The 18,328-nt window shown below is 39.5% G+C and overlaps 1 protein-coding gene across 3 annotated transcripts in view; it reads left to right on the top strand.

The window, feature by feature from the left end:
• spock1 (SPARC (osteonectin), cwcv and kazal like domains proteoglycan 1) overlaps positions 1 to 18,328 on the top strand; it is a 520,348-nt gene that overhangs the window by 481,784 nt on the left and 20,236 nt on the right. For all 3 annotated transcript variants that reach the window (XM_063053347.1, XM_063053348.1, XM_063053349.1), the window contains one exon: positions 14,971 to 15,090. In XM_063053347.1, the coding sequence (XP_062909417.1) occupies positions 14,971 to 15,090 (120 nt within the window). The remainder of the gene's footprint in view (positions 1 to 14,970; positions 15,091 to 18,328) is intronic.

Here is an 18,328-nt window from a genome sequence, read left to right on the forward strand (position 1 = left end):
CAGCCATTTCTTTGTCCCACATTACTACCTCACCAGCATCATTTTCCAGTGGTCCAATTTCAACTCTCACCTCTCTTTTACTCTTTATATTACAGAAAAAACTTTTAGCATCCTGTTTTATATTAGTGGCTAGCTTGCCTTCATATTTAAATCTTTTCCCTACTTATAGCTTTTTCAGTTGCCTTTTGATGGAGTTTAAAAGCTCCCCAATCTTCCAACTTCCCACTTACTTTTGCCCTTTCCTTGGCTTTTATGCAATCCTTAACTTCCCTTGTCAACCACGGTTACCTACTCATGCCATTTGAGACTTCCCCTGTGGGACATATCTATCCTGCACCTTGTGAACTATTCCTGCAAATGTCAGCCATCTCTGCTCTGCAATCATGCCCATCGGTATCCTCCTCCAATCCACCTGGGCAAGCTCCCCTCTCATGCCTCTGTAATTGCCCTTATTCCATTGCAATACTGACCCATGTGACTTATGCTTCTCCCTCTAAAATTGCAGTATCAATTCTATCATATTATGATCACTGCCTCCTAAGGTCCTACTACATAGGACCTTACCTACAGACCTTGTTGAAATCTTCACAAGCTACCTATTATCTTTTCTAAAAATTCAACCATTTTCAATCTGACTCAATATTTACACAGCAAATAGTGGTCACATGATCCATAGTCATTAACCTGTGTGTTTTTAATGAGTAATCAGACTAAATATTTTTCCAGCAATTTTCCCACATGCTGTGTTGCCTTCTCACTTTTTAAAACAGTAGTATTGTGTCCCTTTTCCTCCAATAACATGCCTCAAGCAAGAAAGGAACGGACAGTCATAATCAGAGCCTCTGCTACTTGCTTGCTTCTGCGTCGTTTATACTTAGCCCTCGGAATACATTTAATCCCCCCGGACATAGTGATCTTTCTACTTTTAGATGCCACATCAAATATTTCACATATTTTATCATTATTACGAATTTGACATCATATCCAGTTCACACACAACAAAGCTTCAAAAATAACAGTGGGATAATCAACTAATTAATCAATTGGAGATCTCGGCTGAGGGATAATCTTGACGAGGATCCTACTGTTTGCTAAGGCAAGCAGTTTGGATCTTATGTTCTTTCTCAGCGAAGTATGGCACATCCGCTAAAGCAGCATGATTGCAAAATTATCATAGGGTATCATTCTAGGTTATGTGTTTATTTCCTTAGAGTGGAGTTTGAGCTCTCAATCTTCTGGCTTAGAGATAAAAGTTTTGGCAGTGAACTAATCTTCTCATTCAGTGTTCCTACAGTTACACTCTTAATTTTGGACAGAATGTGAAATAAAAATCCAGTATGTATTAAATGAAATATTTAAATGCAGACCCTCCCTGCCTAATTCTTGGACAGCCCGTACTTACGAATAATCATTTGGGAGACGAGCAGGATGGATTTGCCATATGCTGTGGTGCTGTAAGCTTCTTCAGCCATCTCCGTGTGCCTTTTGTACCTATTGATTCCCACACACACACACACACACACACACACACACACACACGCCAGAGCTGCAATAATCAGGGAACAGGTCGAGCCAAGCAGAACTGGGGTGCTAAGCAAACTCACTGTCTCACTTGTTGAGTGAGTACGATTGGCTGGTGCCCTTTTCCTGCGCCTGCTCATTGTCCTGTCACAGCTGTTCCTGTGATCCTCTACCATGCACTGTTCTTGTTCTTTACTGACTTACGGACAGTTCAGGTTATAAACTGTTAGGAATGGAAACTTGTCAAAACCTGGGGATTGTCTATATCTGTCAGGGTTTAGAATTAAGTTTAAAAATCAAACATTCATTTATCATTTTAAATACAACAAAATTTAATTGGCATCTCTGTTTAAAAGCAAAATACTTAAAATATTTTCTTTGTAAATGTAGTTACACAGCAAATTGGAAAGGCAAGATGGATTCAGAGAAAATGGAATTCAGTATTGTATGCTGTTCCTTGAGGCATCAGATGAATTCATTTGAATTCCACCAGATAAGAGGCTGATGCACAAAAAATCATCATAATAATCCAAAAGCAATATGAGCTGGACGAATATCTCAGATAAAGAACAACCCATTATATGATGGATTGAATTATTTTTAAATTTTTCATATTCTGAAGGATGGAAATTTATGTTAATTATTCGTGAATATTTTGTTGTGCTCTGTAAACTTGCTTTGCAAAATTCAGACCTATTTATTAACTGTTCATTTCACAATATTTATGTGGAATTTCATCAGTTGTATATCAAATTTATTGCAATAACATTTTGGCTTGGATAGAGGATTGGCTGGCTAATGGGAAATACCATGGGCATAAACTGGTATTAACTTTAATAAGAGACTTGGTGAAGGTCCCATAAAGCTTGGTTGTTATATTTGCTGACAAAACAAATGTAGGTTAAAAGTTAGTTAAGGATATAAGGAAGCTACAAAAGGATATGGATAGATTAGGAATGTGGAAAACATTTGCAAATGGAATGCATAGTATGTGGGAGAAGGTAACAGGATCTTGGCTAAGGTAATATCATTCTTTCAAAAAAAAGGATTTTTTTTAAGTGCATTATCTCCATAGTGAAAGACAGCAGAGCTCTGAGATGCAGAGGAATCTGGATGACATGTTGCACAATTCACAAAAGACATGTGCAGGTTCAGCAAATAATTAGGAAAGCTGTCAAAATGAATCCAAAAGACTGTTATGCTTCAGTTATATTGGGCATTACTGAGAAGGTATTTCCAGTAATGTAGAGCATTGGTCAACTTATTTAAAGGTAATTGTTAATGCATTCAAAGCATTTCTGAATGTTGTTTCACAGATGCCCAAGATAGGCTAAATATGTATGGATACCCATTGGTCAGCATGGACGTGGTCGGCTGAATGGCCTGGATCAATGCTATATGACGATGATAGACATCTTTGATAGCTGCACCTCTCCGAAAAGTATATATTGGCTTGATATGGTGTAGAGATTAAAATGAAAATGAGCATTAAGAGACTGACTTGTGAGAACAGGTTGCATAAAGCTGACTTCTCTTCTCTTGTATATAAAGTATTGAGGAATTATTCGTGAACATTGGTAGATAAATGGGAACTAATTCCTCTAATACAGATGCCTAAGGTAAAGACATAATCATTAAGCTATTCATATGAAATCAGAAAGCTTTCCTTTGCACATATTAGAAGTCTAGATCGCTTAGTCCAATGGGCTTTTCTGAACCTTAACTGAAACGGTGCCCTTTCTTGACCCAACTCACCATCGACTCAGTGCCAGCATCGTTCTGACCAGCACACTGCCACTCGAGGAGCAACTGCACCTACTGAAGGCCAATTCAGCCTACAGATTGTACTTGCTGCTGGGTTTCCAGCCACTATCTGGAGCACAACATTTAAAGACCAGGACAAGAATAATTTCAAACAGCAATTGTAATAATTGAAAGTATTTATTTTGCAGAATCAGAGCAACTGCAATCTTTTCACTTATGCAAGCTCTATTCCTCGAATTGCAAATGTTCGATTTCAAAGCTTTTACGAAAGACCAATCAGATACATGGCTTCAATTGACAAAACTTATTTTTCACTATAATAACTCTTCGCACGCTATGTAATACATTCTTCTAAAATACCCTCAATGACTTTGCCTAGGCTTTTTGATTCATGGAATTTATCTTAAAGCTATTTCCAGGAAAACAGCCCTCCAGTTATTTGAGGGATGGCTGCACGTGGCAGATAACTTTTAATTTTTAAATAAAATTGACTATTCAGCATTTAAGTTTGATGTATTAAATTAAATTGTTAATATATTGTGTATCTCCCTTCAATCAGTCTTTTTCCATTGTCATATAAGTTTTCGTGCCTGATGGCCTTTCCACTTATTTGAATAACCTACCTATATAGTCAGGTGGTAATGCTAGCAAAGTTAATTTAACATCTGCGGGCTTTCTTTGCTATTTATAGTCCTGGCTGAAGACAGTGACAAGATAATTAGAGATAGATGTTGTTGTGAACACTCGACACAATAGAGAGAGGCCATCAGAATAACTGTACCAGATACAGCTGCCACAGATATCAGTTCCCATTAGGAGAAGCTGAACAATAAAGTGAAAAGAATAGACAACCAAGACCTTCACAATTTGCTCCCAGTCCATTAATGAAAATTCAACTAGTGCACTGGATACAGACTCCAACCATTAGTTTGAGCCAGTTCTGTGTGATTTTCCTCAGACAAGTTCAAGTTTATTGTCATTTCGACTGCATATGTGTACACCTCCCAAATAAACCAATGTTCCTCGGGACCAAGGTGCACAAGACAGTACATATCTCACTTTCTACAATTCACATTCCAAGTTCTTGAGATCGATCAGGCACACTGAAGGGTTCCAGAGATCCATTATATAACTCTACTGCTTAGTTATCAAATTTACTAGATTTACTTCACAGAAGTTGAGGGCTGCGTCCAGGGCTCATAGTAGCAGCAATACTCTCAATGGATATGATTAAATATTCCCATTTCAGTCTGATACAGCTAAAAAGCACAACTGCTTCCAAGGTCAGTACAGTCAACAAAGCTGTCTTAATGAGTTTACGTGAACTATCGTTGCTTAAAGCTGACAGAAACAACACCAATTGTGGTCAGAAGTGCCCATGTAGGATAGCACGGAGGAAGTGTGGGTGCAGATCGGGGTTACAAGTGCGTTTGAAGAAATGGGGTTTTAAACTCCCTATACCGACTATCTTGCTGGCAAAGTGCAGTCTCTGGTGAATAAAATCGAAGATCTCAGGGTTAGGGTGCTGAATCAGAGGGACATTAGGACCATGTGTGTCCTTTGTTTCACAGAATCCTGGTTAACCCCTTCCATACGGAATGCAACGATTCAGATTGACGGGTTTACTATACACCGTCAGGATAGATCTATAGAGGCCTCAAAAGCGGTGGTAGAGGAGTATGCCTCATGATCAACTCTTCTTGGCACAGAAATATATCAGTACTGTCCCAATTTTGATCACCAGACCTAGAACATCTATCAGTTAAGTGCCTTCCTTTGTACCTACCACAGGAGTTCTCCAGGATCATTTTGGCAGCAGTATACATTCCACCTCAGGCCAGGGTCAAGCAGGCTTTAGATGATCTGAGCAATGGGATCAACATGCATGAAACAGCACATCCTAACCCCTTCAACATCATTTTGGGAGATTTTAACCGGGCCAGTCTGAAAAAATCACTGAGCAATTACCATCAACAGACCACTTGCAATACCAGAGGAAACAACACACTGGACTGTTGCTACACCTCCATCAAGAATGCCTACGTGCTATTCCATGCCCTCACTTCGGGAAGTCTGATCACCCGGCTGTACTTCTACCCCCTGAGTATAGGCAGAGACTGAAGACTGCAGCACTAGCTGTGAGGACCAAGGAGGTATGGATAAGGGAAGCACAGGAGTACCTACAGGACTGCTTTGAATCAGTTGGCTGGACTGTATTCAGGGATTCATCTTCAAACCTGGATGAGTATGCTGCAGTTGTTACCGACTTCATTAAAACCTGTGTGGATGAGTGTGTGCCTACAAAGACTTACTGTACATTCCCAAACCAAAAGCTGCAGATGAACCAGGATGTACATCATCTGCTGAAGACTAGATTTGTGGCATTCAAGTCTGGCGACCCAAGCCTGTACCAAAATCCAGGTATGATTTGCGGAGGGTTATTTCAAGATTGAAGAGACAAATTTATACAAGGTTGGAGGTGACATCGGATGCACGGCAACTCTGGCAGGGTTTGCAAGACATTACTTCCTACAAAGCAAAACCCAATAGCATGAATGGCAGCAATGCTTCACTACCAGATGAACTCAATGCCTCCTATGCACGCTTTGAAAGGAAGAACACAACTACAGCTGTGAAGATCCCTGCTGCACCTGATGACCCTGTGACCTCTCTCTCAGAGACTGATGTTAGACTGTCTTTAAAGACAGTGAACCCTTGCATGGCAGAAGGTCCCGATGGAGAACCTGGTAAGGCTCTGAAAATCTGTGCCAACCAACTAGTGGGAGTATTCAAGGACATTTCCAACCTCTCACTGCTATGGGCAGAAATTCCCACTTGCTACAAAAAGGCAACAATTATACCAGTGCCTAAGAAGAAGAATGTGAGCTGCCTTAATGACTATCACCCAGTAGCACTCACATCTACAGTGATGAAATGCTTTGAGAGGTTGGTCCTGACTAGACTGAATTTCTGCCTCAGCAAAGACCTGGACCCATTGCAATTTCCCTATCACCACAATAGGTCAACGGCAGACCTATGACTCTCCACACGGCTTTAGACCACCTGGAAAACACAAACACCGATGTCAGGATGCTGTTCATCGACTATAGCTCAGCGTTTGGCAGCAGAGAAAGGATCAGCATGGGTGTGGACCAAGTATGTCCAGAGGGGCAGATAGTCAGACAGTGTATACATATCTTGCAAACCCTTCGGTAGTTGCATAGACACCTGAAGAGTAGACTATCTATTGGATGGAAGTGACCAACAACTCTGATAGAGGCAGATGTCACGTTTTTAAGCTCACCAGTGGGAGGTGGTGCTTTAGCACTGCTGGCCCACCACCTCGAGGGAGTCTTGATCATAAGCGGGCCGAAACTCCTGAAGACAGGTGGCAGGTCAACTGATGATCCCACTGGTGATAGCACAGGACAGTTAACATCTTAGTCCATGTGTATTTTGTAACTCTATCATTCCCACAATCCTGATTGAGAAGTTGCAGAACCTGGGCCTCTGTACCTCCCTCTGCAATTGGATCCTCAGCTTCCTAACTGGAAGACCACAATCTCTGTGGATTGGTGATAATATATCCTCCTCGCTGACAATCAACACTGGCGCTCCTTAAGGGCATGTGCTTAGCCCACTGCTCTACTCTCTACATACACATGACTGTGTGGCTAAGTATAGCTCAAATAGCATCTATAAATTTGCTGACAATACAACCATTATTGGTAGACTCTCAGGTGATGATGAGAGGGTGTACAGGAGTGAGATATGCCAACTAGTGGAATGGTGCTGCTGCAACAACCTGGCACTCAACGTCAGTAAGATGAAAGAGCTGATTGTGGACTTCAGGAAGGGTAAGACGAAGGAACACATACAGTACCAATCTTCATAGTGGGATCAGAAGTGGAGAGAGTGAGCAATTTCAAGTTCCTCGATGTCAAGATCTCTGAGGATCTAACCTGGCCCCAACATATCAATGTAGTTATAAAGAAGGCAAGACAGGGCTATACTTTATTAGGAGTTTGAAGAGATTTGGCATGTCAACAAATACGCTCAAAAACTTCTATAGTTGTACCGTGGAGAGCATTCTGACAGGCTGCATCACTGTCTGGTATGGAGGGGCTACTGCACAGGTCTGAAAGAAGCTGCAGAAGTTGTAAATCTAGTCAGCTCCATCTTGGGTACTAGCCTACAAAATACCCAATACAACTTTAGGGAGCAGTGTCTCAGAAAGGCAGCATCCATTATTAAGGACCTCCAGCACCCAGGGGATGCCCTTTTCTCACTGTTATCATCAGGTAGGAGATACAGAAGCCTGAAGGCACACACTCAGCGATTCAGGAATAGCTTCTTCCCCTCTGCCATCCGATTCCTGAATAGACACTGAACCCTTGGACACTACCTCACTTTTTTTAATATACAGTACAGTATTTCTGTTTTCTGCATGTGATTAATCTATTCAATATACATATACTGTAATTGATCTACTTATTTTTTTCTGTTCTAGATTATGTATTGCATTGAACTGCTGCTGCTAAGTTAACAAATTTCACATCACATGCTGGTGATAATAAACCTGATTCTGATTCTCACTTATGGCACAATTTTGACATAAAGCAGGGCTTACTTTTAGATTAACTGTTTGTATGGAAATTATTATTAGCAATATATTGCTGTTCCTTTATTGTGTTGTGTCTGTAAGTCCTGGAGCTCTACAATCAAACATTGTGCGAGTATCTTCAGCAGATGGTCAAAGATCTTCCACTGCCTTCTCAAAGCCGCAAAGGAATGGCTAATGAATGAGGTGGCAAGAAGCTATTCTGTTACAGTTGCAGTAATGAGTCTTGTTGAAGCCACAGGATTGAGTTTCTGGAGGGCATGGTGATTGTGATTGACAGGGATGGAGTGGATGTTTAGTAAGGTCTCTCATGATTGCCTGAAATAGATGATTGAGATGTAGAGATTCACAGTGACTTGGTAGTTTGCATTCATAATTGGCTTACCATAGAAGCCAGAAGTTTCTACTGACAGGAGAAGGGGTCCTGACGCCTTAAAACCAGTGCTTCAGATAGATGGAGCTCGTCAGCCTGGGAAGGCAGTCCACCTAAGAGAGGGAAAACTCTGATTTCAAACCTCTGCTGCCTTGTGGCCATACCCACTCATGGGAAAGGCTTCGGGAGTAAACCCTGAGGACAAATCCGGAGCTGGAGTCCCTAAGGCAGTCCGATGTTGCCTTCAACCTCGTTCTGGCAACTCCTGCGACGACACTGGTGCCAAGCTGTATCGGCCCTTGCCCTTCCCTTGGACAACATTGGTGTCGTGGAGTGGGGAGCCTTGCTGCATGGGCAACTGCCGGTCTTCCATACATCCTTGCCCAGGCCTGTGCCCTGGAGAGGACACTCCAGCGTCGCCTCACCGCGATGGCACAACGTGGAAGACTTTCCAGGTGCAGATCCATGGTCTTGCGAGACTAACGGATGCCACTAAGAAGCCAGAAGGCAGTGGTGGAAGGGTGTTATTCTGAATAAAGGTCAGTGACTAGCGGTGTTCCATAGGAATTAGTATTAGAGTCTCTGATGTTAGCCGTGAGGTAATGTTACAGCTATACAAGACCTTGGTTAGATCCCACTTGGAATACTGTGTTTAGTTCTGGTCACCTCACTACAAGAAGGATGTGAATACTATAGAAAGAGTGAAGAGGAGATTTACAAGGATATTGCCTGGATTGGAGAGCGTGCCTATAGGTTGAGTGAACTTGGTCTTTTCTCCTTGGAGCGACGGAGGATGAGAGGTGACCTGATAGAGGTGTATGAGATGATGAGAGGCATTGATCTTATGGTAGCCAGAGGCTTTTTCCCAGGGTTGACACGAGGGGACACAGTTTTAAGGTACTTGGAAGTAGATACAGAGGAGATGTCAGGGGTAAGTTTTTCCACAGAGAGTGGTGAGTGCGTGGAATGGGCTGCCGGCGATGGTGGTGGAGGTGGATACAATAGGGTCTTCTAAGAGACTCTTAGATGGGTATGTGAAGCCTAGAAAAATGGAGGGCTCTAAGGTAGGGAAATTCTAGGCAGTTTCTAGAGTAGGTTACATGGTCATCACAGCATAGTGGGCCGAAGGGCCTATAATGTGCTGTAAATTTCTATGTTCTATGTTCTACATTTACATGTAGATGGATAGGTTAGTAAGTTTGCAGATGACACGAAGATTAATGATATTGTGGACAGTGTAGTGTAGAGCGGACCCATTGCTTAAGCAGACACCTCATGTTCATGGCATAAAAAAGGTTGGAAACTCCTGCTGTAGAGGGATATCAAAAGATACCGCAGAATTAATACAGTAGATGAGTTACAGATATAGGCAAAGAAGTGGCTTGGTGGACTTTAATCCAAGCAAGTGTGAGGTATTGCACTTTGGAAGATCAAATGTAAAGGGAAAGTATACACTTAATGGCAAAATCCTTAACAACTTTGGTGCACAGAGGAATCTTGGATTCCAAGTTTATAGCTCACTAAAAGTGGATAGGGTGTGAAAAGATGTACAGTATACCATGCTTGCCTTCATTGATTGGGACATGAGTATAGGAGTAAGGAAGTTATATAAAATTTTGGTAAGGCCATACTATTGTGTGCAATGCTGGTCACCCTATTACAGGAAGGAAGTGGAGGCTTTGGACAGGGTGCAGAAGAGGTTTACCAAGATGCAGTCTGGATGAGAGGGTATGAGCTATAAGCAGAGGTTGGACAAACTTGTGTTATGTTTTCCAGAGCATCAAGACTAAGGGAAAACCTAATGGAAGCTTATAAAATTATGAGAACATAGGTAGTGTAGACAATCAGAATCTTGATCCCGGGGTAGGAATGTCAAATACTAGATGTGTCATGAGTGTACGATGAATGGAGGGATGTAGAGGGAAGCAATTTAATTTATTTTATAGACTATTGCAGAAATATTACTTCATATTACTCCGAATTCCTTCTGTAAGTAATTGAGGATTGGCCAAATTATTTTAAAATATTTATTAGGATTAATTCCTACATAGCTTCTTTTGCCAAATACTTCTATACTTCTACGGGTGGTATCAGTCAATGCCTGTTGGATGGTTGGATACCAATAAGACTGCCATTAAAATAACTTAAAAGATAAGGAAGAGATAAATTGATTATTAATCTGGAAGATGGCACTGATAATACAAATGATCACAGGTGCAAACAATTTCTTATGGTTATAATCATTTCTTTAGTCCATTATTTTTTCTTATGTCCATGTACTACTTAACCTTACCTTTATTGCACTCATCTATTCGGCTGACATTTGTAAGCAATCATTATTTTGGAGGTAAATTATCAAATGGATCCCATTCTCATACTGTACAAACTAAAATAGCCCCTGTTCCAAAAATCATTGTATTAACGTGAATCTTAGTAATCTATTTTACTCATCATGTAAAAAATATTGCAGATGTTTATTATAGAGCTGTTTTGGGAGACAGTATGTTTTTATAGTATTGCAGTTCAAATGTAGAACTTCCCTACCCCCTTGCCTACACTACAACATCAGTAATATGGAGTTAATGTACTGGATCGGGACTGAGAAATAAAATACGAATTTTTGCCAACAACATAATTTGGATCTGCAGTTGACGCTGCAGGTTTATCAATATTTTTTCAAATATCTGTACTTGCAGTAATAAGCAAAATATTTTTGAGAATGTTACACATGGCAGCAATTATTACTCAGAGAAGGAAGATTTTGACGTTATCAAACATTACAGCAGCAAACTCACGTTGTAGAGGCAAGACCATCCTTTTGATCTCATCATTGAGCTTAATTGACTTGGTGTCTTAGAATTATTTCTTCTACACATATATACAGTATGTCTCTCTTTCATCATCATTGGGTCAGACTCCAGGAGCAAAATGGATAACAGTTCTGAAGTAGTTCAAGGAAGGAGCTCCTCTCTAATTGCTGAAGGGCATTTTCTGGCCTTGCAGGTGGTAACTACATCATACAAATGGAAAAGAATCTTAACTGCCAGATGAGTTACTACAGGAATTTTAACCAAAATATTTAGAAGATGAATTTTCAAACTGTTAATCATAAAGTTGACTCAAGTTTGACAGATAACACAGGAAGTTACTAAGGTAGTGCCTGCGTATCAAAGTCAACAAAAATTAAAGGGAGCCTGTGAAAAGTAAATCCTATAGACTTTAAATAACAAAGATATATATTATTTTTGTTTTTCCACTTACTCATATTTCAATTAATTTTGTATTTAGACCTTTTTAAGATCTAATTCCAGTACATTTTTACTTGGAAATATAGCGGGAACTGCTCACTGTCTTTATGGGATTTCTGAAGGAACTGACAAATCTCAATTCAACTCTCTACAGTAACATTTAATTGTGGTTTAGTTTGAATAAAACGTTACATGAGACGATGCAGTTTAAAAATTATCCTTGGCTAGTCTTTTTGAAAAAGACTTTGCCTTGCACAGACACCTTGTAAAAGTTTGTATCCTGTTTCAGAAGCAATTGTTCTTTAAATATGTAACCTTCTCACCATGGCTCATAACTAACTTGACTCATTAGCTAACTCTGGCTAACAGCCACGTAACTCAGCATCGCATGGGTAACTGTGAAAAGGCTACCTTCAGTAAGTAACACATGTCTAGGGTCGGTATGATTCGGATTCAACCAAACAGGAAAGTTGTAATGTTCCAATGAGTGAATGAATATTGTGGTGAATACTGCCCCATGCAAAGTTATCTTTTGTCAGGAAATAATAGATCGTAAACCAGCATAGAATTACAGTGGAAGTATATTTACCAATATTTCAACTTTAACAAACAGTTAACAGAAAAAGATAAGAAAAAGGGCCCATTACAGTTAAACCAATCTAAATGTGCACATAAACGTTGGAGCTCATTTCTGTAGTAGTTGGGTGTATCGCTTTACTCATGCCACTGAACTCCCATCACCAGCCATAGTTCAAACTTCCCTCGAAGAACATCACAAACACACTAACTCAGAAGTATTGGCACTCCCTCCTTGGAACCATTCTTCCTCACAAACCACTCCTTAAAATAGCGTCTTCCCTTCAAGTGGGATCCTCCAAGCATCTTCCCTCATGCTTTTCTTCTCACCTCCTCACAGAAGACCCAAAACCAGATCACTGTCCTTCAGAAATCTGATTTCACCCCGCTCTCTCAAATATTCCAAGGCATCCCACTGGACAGAATGTTACAACACGTTACCAAGACAACCTCAGTTGGCTGGCACAACATTCCTAAGTTGAGCAAATGGCTCCCTATCTGAATTGAAACCAAAACACTAGTTTGCTTGCTTACTGAACACACTGTGTGTGCGGAAAAATGCTAAAATAAAATGTCTAACAGCATAGCAGTAAAAGGACAATGAAACATGTCCTTAACCAGGGCATTGGACATGCCTAAGCGGTTAGTCTTGGTCATCCGAGGTCTTGAGTTGCCAATCACGAGGCGAATTGCTACATAGTTAAAAATGTCAGCTTTCTTGTTGGAAGAGTGAGTAGAAATTGGCTGACCATAAACTGGATTATTGTGAGGTTTCACTGGAATTACCTGAGTTGTAGGAAGCTATTGAGAGTGCTATTACTAGTTAGCACTCCCTCTAATCTTTTCTCTTGTATTCCTATCTGCAAAGCAGAGCAAGTTGAACCTGTTTCTCAAGCTTCTAAACAACTCTAGATTAGTTTAGGTCAATCTGAGCTCACGGGTAGTTATTGAATGGTTAGAACCTCTTCTCACAATGGACCAATTTTTATTATTTACAAGTATCTTCAATATAAAAGTGTTTCATTATCTTAGCTCCTGCAGTTTTCCTCTACAACCAACAACACAGCTCTGCCAGCTGTGCTGAGATTGTCTAGATTGCCTCAAACTGCTATACGGTGATCAAGTGGTTGTATAGCACTCTGAAGTGACCTAGGCTTATTAATAATTTATATGAACATGAATCCCCTATCATATCAGATTCAATTGCAAAGATCAGCAGAGCACCTGAAGGCTTGATTTAACATTATTTTGATTATGGTGTAAGTCTTCAACTATGATTTTTTGTACCTCGATCACAAATCTGATTGCTGACAGCCTCTTGTGTCACCAGCTAGCCACTCTCTGCTTGTACATGTGTAGACAATGACTTTTAAATGCATATCAAAACTTGCTGTTTCTTTCATATTGAGTTTATTTATTTATTACCCCTTCTGCCCCCAAAGAAAATCAATCATTGTGAATTTATTCCCCCTTCCGCCCCTGAAGAAAATCCATCATTGTGAATTTCATTCTGCATCTCAAACTTCTGGGTAGTGATTTGTGAATTCTATATGGGCACATTCTATAAGGCTAACAGCTCACCTGGAGTTTGAGGAGCATTGATATGTCACCAAAGACACTTGAAAAATGCCTACAGAGGTACTGTGGAGAGCATTCCCACTGGTTGCATCACAGTCTGATATGGAGGAGCCACTGCCCAGCGTCAGGAAAAGCTGCAGGAAGCTGTAAACAACTCCATCATGGGCACTAGCCACCTCAGCATCTAGGACACCTTTAAAAAGTGATGCCTCAAAAAGGTGGCATCCATCATTAGGACCCCACATCACCCAGGACATGCCCTCTTCTCATTGCTACCACCAAGGAGGAGATACAGGAGCCAATGTCTCAGGAACAGCTTCTTCCCCTCTGCCATCGGATTTCTGAATGGAAAATGAACACTACCTCAGTATTTTATTTCTCTCTCTTTCTACACTATTTATTTAATTTAAGTTGTTATACTACTTATTGTAATTTATAGCTTTGATTATGTATTGCAATGTATTGCCACCACAAAACAACAAACTTCACGACAAATGCCTAATTTGTGGTTGTAGAACCTGATTCTGATTCTACAAGCTTCTCCATTTGCAGCTATATGATCCACTGACTAAATGTTTTCTGCAATGATATTACGTTAAACCTTTGAAATGTTAATGTATGTGAGTTTGTGCTGTTTAGGATTTCAAAGGAAGACTTGGTTATCAACTGAAACTATCTTAACTGCAAGATAATTATGTGGAATGGTCGATCTTTGCAGTAAACCTATCAGAGAATTATTGGAAATTGTTTTTTAAATTGTAAATTATGCCGCAGGCCTTTGATTCCCTGTTGTGCTGCTCATTTCTTGTGAGATCATAAAAGAATGAGTTGATGGAATACAGAGATATGTAAAGCTTCATTGGGTTATCAGCTGAAAGATTTTCAAATGAAGTAATAGATTTGTCAATTTAGACTCCATAGGAGATTCTGCTTCTCACTGTCATCGGTGTCTAGAATGCAACACTTTAGGTAACCCCCAAATTTTCTACACTTTCCTACACGGCATTCGAAAATCTCCCATCTCTTTTTGTTGCTTAGAACATCATTATTAAGCCAATTGAAAAATATTCTGCTGATCATTAGCTTGTTCACAGGAGTCACCCAGCTATCTAATGTTAGTGTTTGTAAATCGTTGACAGAGCCAAAATGTTGATTGAGGATACCCAGCATGTTAGAATCTTTGTATGATCCTCCTGAAGTTTCATAATAACAGTACACCAATTTGTTTGATAGTGGTGTATATATACTTATTATTTTGTAATTTGTAACTGTTTTCTGCTGCTTGACAGTATGCAACGAAAAAGAGCTGAGGAATCTGGCTTCCAGACTGAAAGACTGGTTTGGAGTTTTACATGCTGATGCCAACCATGATCTAAGGACTAAACCAAATAAACAATCAGAACAGAAGCGTAAGTAAACAGAAAGTAAACCTCTTTTTATAGGAACTAAAGAGTAACTTGCTACTAAAGAAAATTGGAGTTGTCTAACAATTTCATACACAACCTAAAATGTTTATTACATTTATGAGTTTTACTGTCTTGAGTTTCACTCAATTCTTATGTAAAATTATCAGCTGGAAAGTTTTACACGGAAGAGCTTGGTAGTTAATTAACACCCCAAGTTTAGCTTTGCTGCAAAATGGTTTTGTAAAGCTCAAGTCATCTGTGAAGGTACAAGCTGACTTCAAAGTGAATAGGATTAGATTTCCTCTCCACCCACTAGATTTGTCTTCAAACCTAACTCCCAAATGGAAATGAAATACAACATGCAAGACAAATGCACCTTATTGTTACTGCTTTCAATTCTTTATCTGACTCTTTATCACTTCTGTCCAATAACAAAGTTTTACTTCCAATTATCCTTATGCTTTTGAAAAGATAGGGACTAAAACAGAAATAGAAAAATGTAAACCAAGTAAGATTCATACAGGAAAATTTGATATTAAGGTTAACACTTAAGGTTAGCCACTAGAAGGCACAGATTTAAGGTGCTTGGGAGTAGGTACAGAGGAGATGTCAAGGTTAAGTTTTTTACGCAGAGAGTGGTGAGTGCATGGAATGGGCTGCCAGCAACAGTGCTGGAGGCACATACGATAGGGTCTTTTAAGAGACTTTTGGATAGGTACATGGAGCTTAGGGAAATAGAGTAACCCTAGTAATTCTAAGGTAGGGACATGTTCAGCACAACTTTGTGGGCCGAAGGGCCTGCATTGTGCTGTAGGTTTTCTATGTTTCTAACACTTGCTTACAATGTATTATTCGCAAAGTTCTACTTACAGATAAAATTCGGACACCTTGATTCAACGCATATCCATTGTTGGTCACTCACGACCTGACAAGTACAGTTAGGTTCTCATAGCATTGCTAGCTCTGTGGTTGTGATTTCACAAAGATCCTCACTAATCAGGTCACGGTCTAATTTTCAAAACTAAACTCAAATAAGTCTTTAATTATTAACCACTGTGTCAAGTTCTGGACCTCCCCTTCCTACCCACTCTCAATCCCCATGATCCCAACCCTAAATGCTCCCCTATATCACAACTGGCATCCATCTACACCACAATTACCCAGCACCATTTGCTCAGTTCTAACATACCCACTATCCACAATTCCAACCTCCAAATCCTCCCTTGTATAACAAATATTATTTGTCCCCACCATTCACTGTGCACTGTTCAATGTCACCCCGCCATCCTCACCAATGCCTTGCACAGTGCTGAATACCACCAATCCCTATTCCTGACTGCTAGTCTAACTCTACTAACAGCAAATGCCAGCAGCTGAATCCTCTCACTTTTCTCTCATCCAAAAACAAAACTCTTAACTCCTTCCCAATAGCAAAAGAAAAGCTAAAATTTGTAGATGCTAGAAGAATGAAATAAAAGCAGGGAATGCTGGAAATATTCAACAAGTTGACAGCATCTGTGGAGAGAGATACATAATGTTTCAGGTTACCTGACCTGCTGAATATTTCCCGCCTCCTCAAATTTTATCCCAACTCCGCACCCATGTCATTGTACTAAACAAATGTAATACATCTTTATCTTCCTGGAGCCAAACATTTTAAGGTGGTTAATAAAGGGTGCTGAAATTGGCTGTTCCAACTAACTGTGGAAGTTACAGGTGATAACAAATGCTTTATCCAAAATCTTTTTTTAAATGATTTTGCATTCTGCAATTATTCTTTACTTTTTGAAAATTGAAAACATAACCTCATTATTTAATAAATGTGAGAGGAAAGCCAAGAAATTATGGGCCTGTTAGTCTAACATCTGTTGTGAGGAAGTTGGTGGAATCCGTAATTGAGGACATAGCAATTGGAGAGTCCAGAGTAATTTAAGTTGATTAGAGCAAGTCAGCATGGATTTTCAATCTGCATGTCATTTTTAATGAAAAAAAAATTCTGGGTCAAATGACTAATGTAGCATATGGATGTAGTTTATATTGACTCCCAGAAGTCATTCAAAAAGGCTTAATTATAAAAGTTTGTTAATTGAAATTAAAATGCATGGAATTGATAATAAATTACTGAGTTGAATATGTGATTGGGTAGACAGGGGAAGAGGGAAAACAGAGCTGATCCTGAATTAGAGGGAAGTGATTACAGATGTTTTATGAGGATCTTTGATGAGGCCTCAGTTAGTCATCTTTATTGATAATCTAACATTATAAAAATATATCCAATTATGCTGATAGCACAAAGCTCAGTGGCATAGTAAGTATTCTAATCAGTTCACTTTAGCTATATGTGAAGTAATTAATCTGAGAGCAGAAGAACAGATAGATTGGAAAGCTAAGCATGGCTGAGGTCCAAAAGGATTGAGTACTTGAAATACAAAATGTTAATTCCAGATGTTCAAGATTCAGGACTGGTTATTGTCATTCTTCAGTGCATGAATGTAAAGGAGAATGAAATGATTGTTACTCTGGATCCAATGCAGCATAAAAAAACATAATAAGTATAAAGAACACAAAAAAACAGAATAAATATACATCTAAAATCAAATTGTTTAATAAAATAGAAGATGCTGAAGATACTCAGCAGGTGAGCCAGTATTTGTAGAGAGAGAAAAACAGAGTTAATGTTTCAAATCCAATGATCCTCAGAACTGAAAAGTGAGAAGATAAGTGTTTAAAGTTGTAGAAAATATGAGAGATACACTAAACAAAGAGGATATGGTGGAATGGAGATTAAGGTTTTCATGTGACACTGTGTTTTTGGATTTGCTCAATTAGTGGATAGATAACTGCAGATTGTGAGAGAGAACATAAAACTATGCAATGATTGCTATAAATCTGAAACAAAAAAATAAATGTTAGAAATTCTCAGCAGATCAGGCAGATACTTGGAGAAATAAAAGTCAAGTTAAAAGAATGGTTATCTAAAATTGTAGAATTTATTATTGTCCCAAGAGTTGTAACATGGCTGGATGGAAGATGAGGTGCTGTTCTTCAAGCCTACGTTGTGATCCATTTCAACAGTGCGGGAGTGGGAGCGGAATGGAAATTAAAGTAGTAGGCAGCTGAAGTTGGAGTCATGTTTGTGGGCTGAATGGAGATGTGGAGATTCATGTATGAACTTCAATAAAATGTAGTAGACAAGCACAAAATAATTAGCCAGAGGTATTAATGGATTTTAATGATTCAG

Source organism: Mobula hypostoma, chromosome 7 (genome assembly GCF_963921235.1).
Source record: "Mobula hypostoma chromosome 7, sMobHyp1.1, whole genome shotgun sequence".
Classification (NCBI taxonomy): domain Eukaryota; kingdom Metazoa; phylum Chordata; class Chondrichthyes; order Myliobatiformes; family Myliobatidae; genus Mobula; species Mobula hypostoma.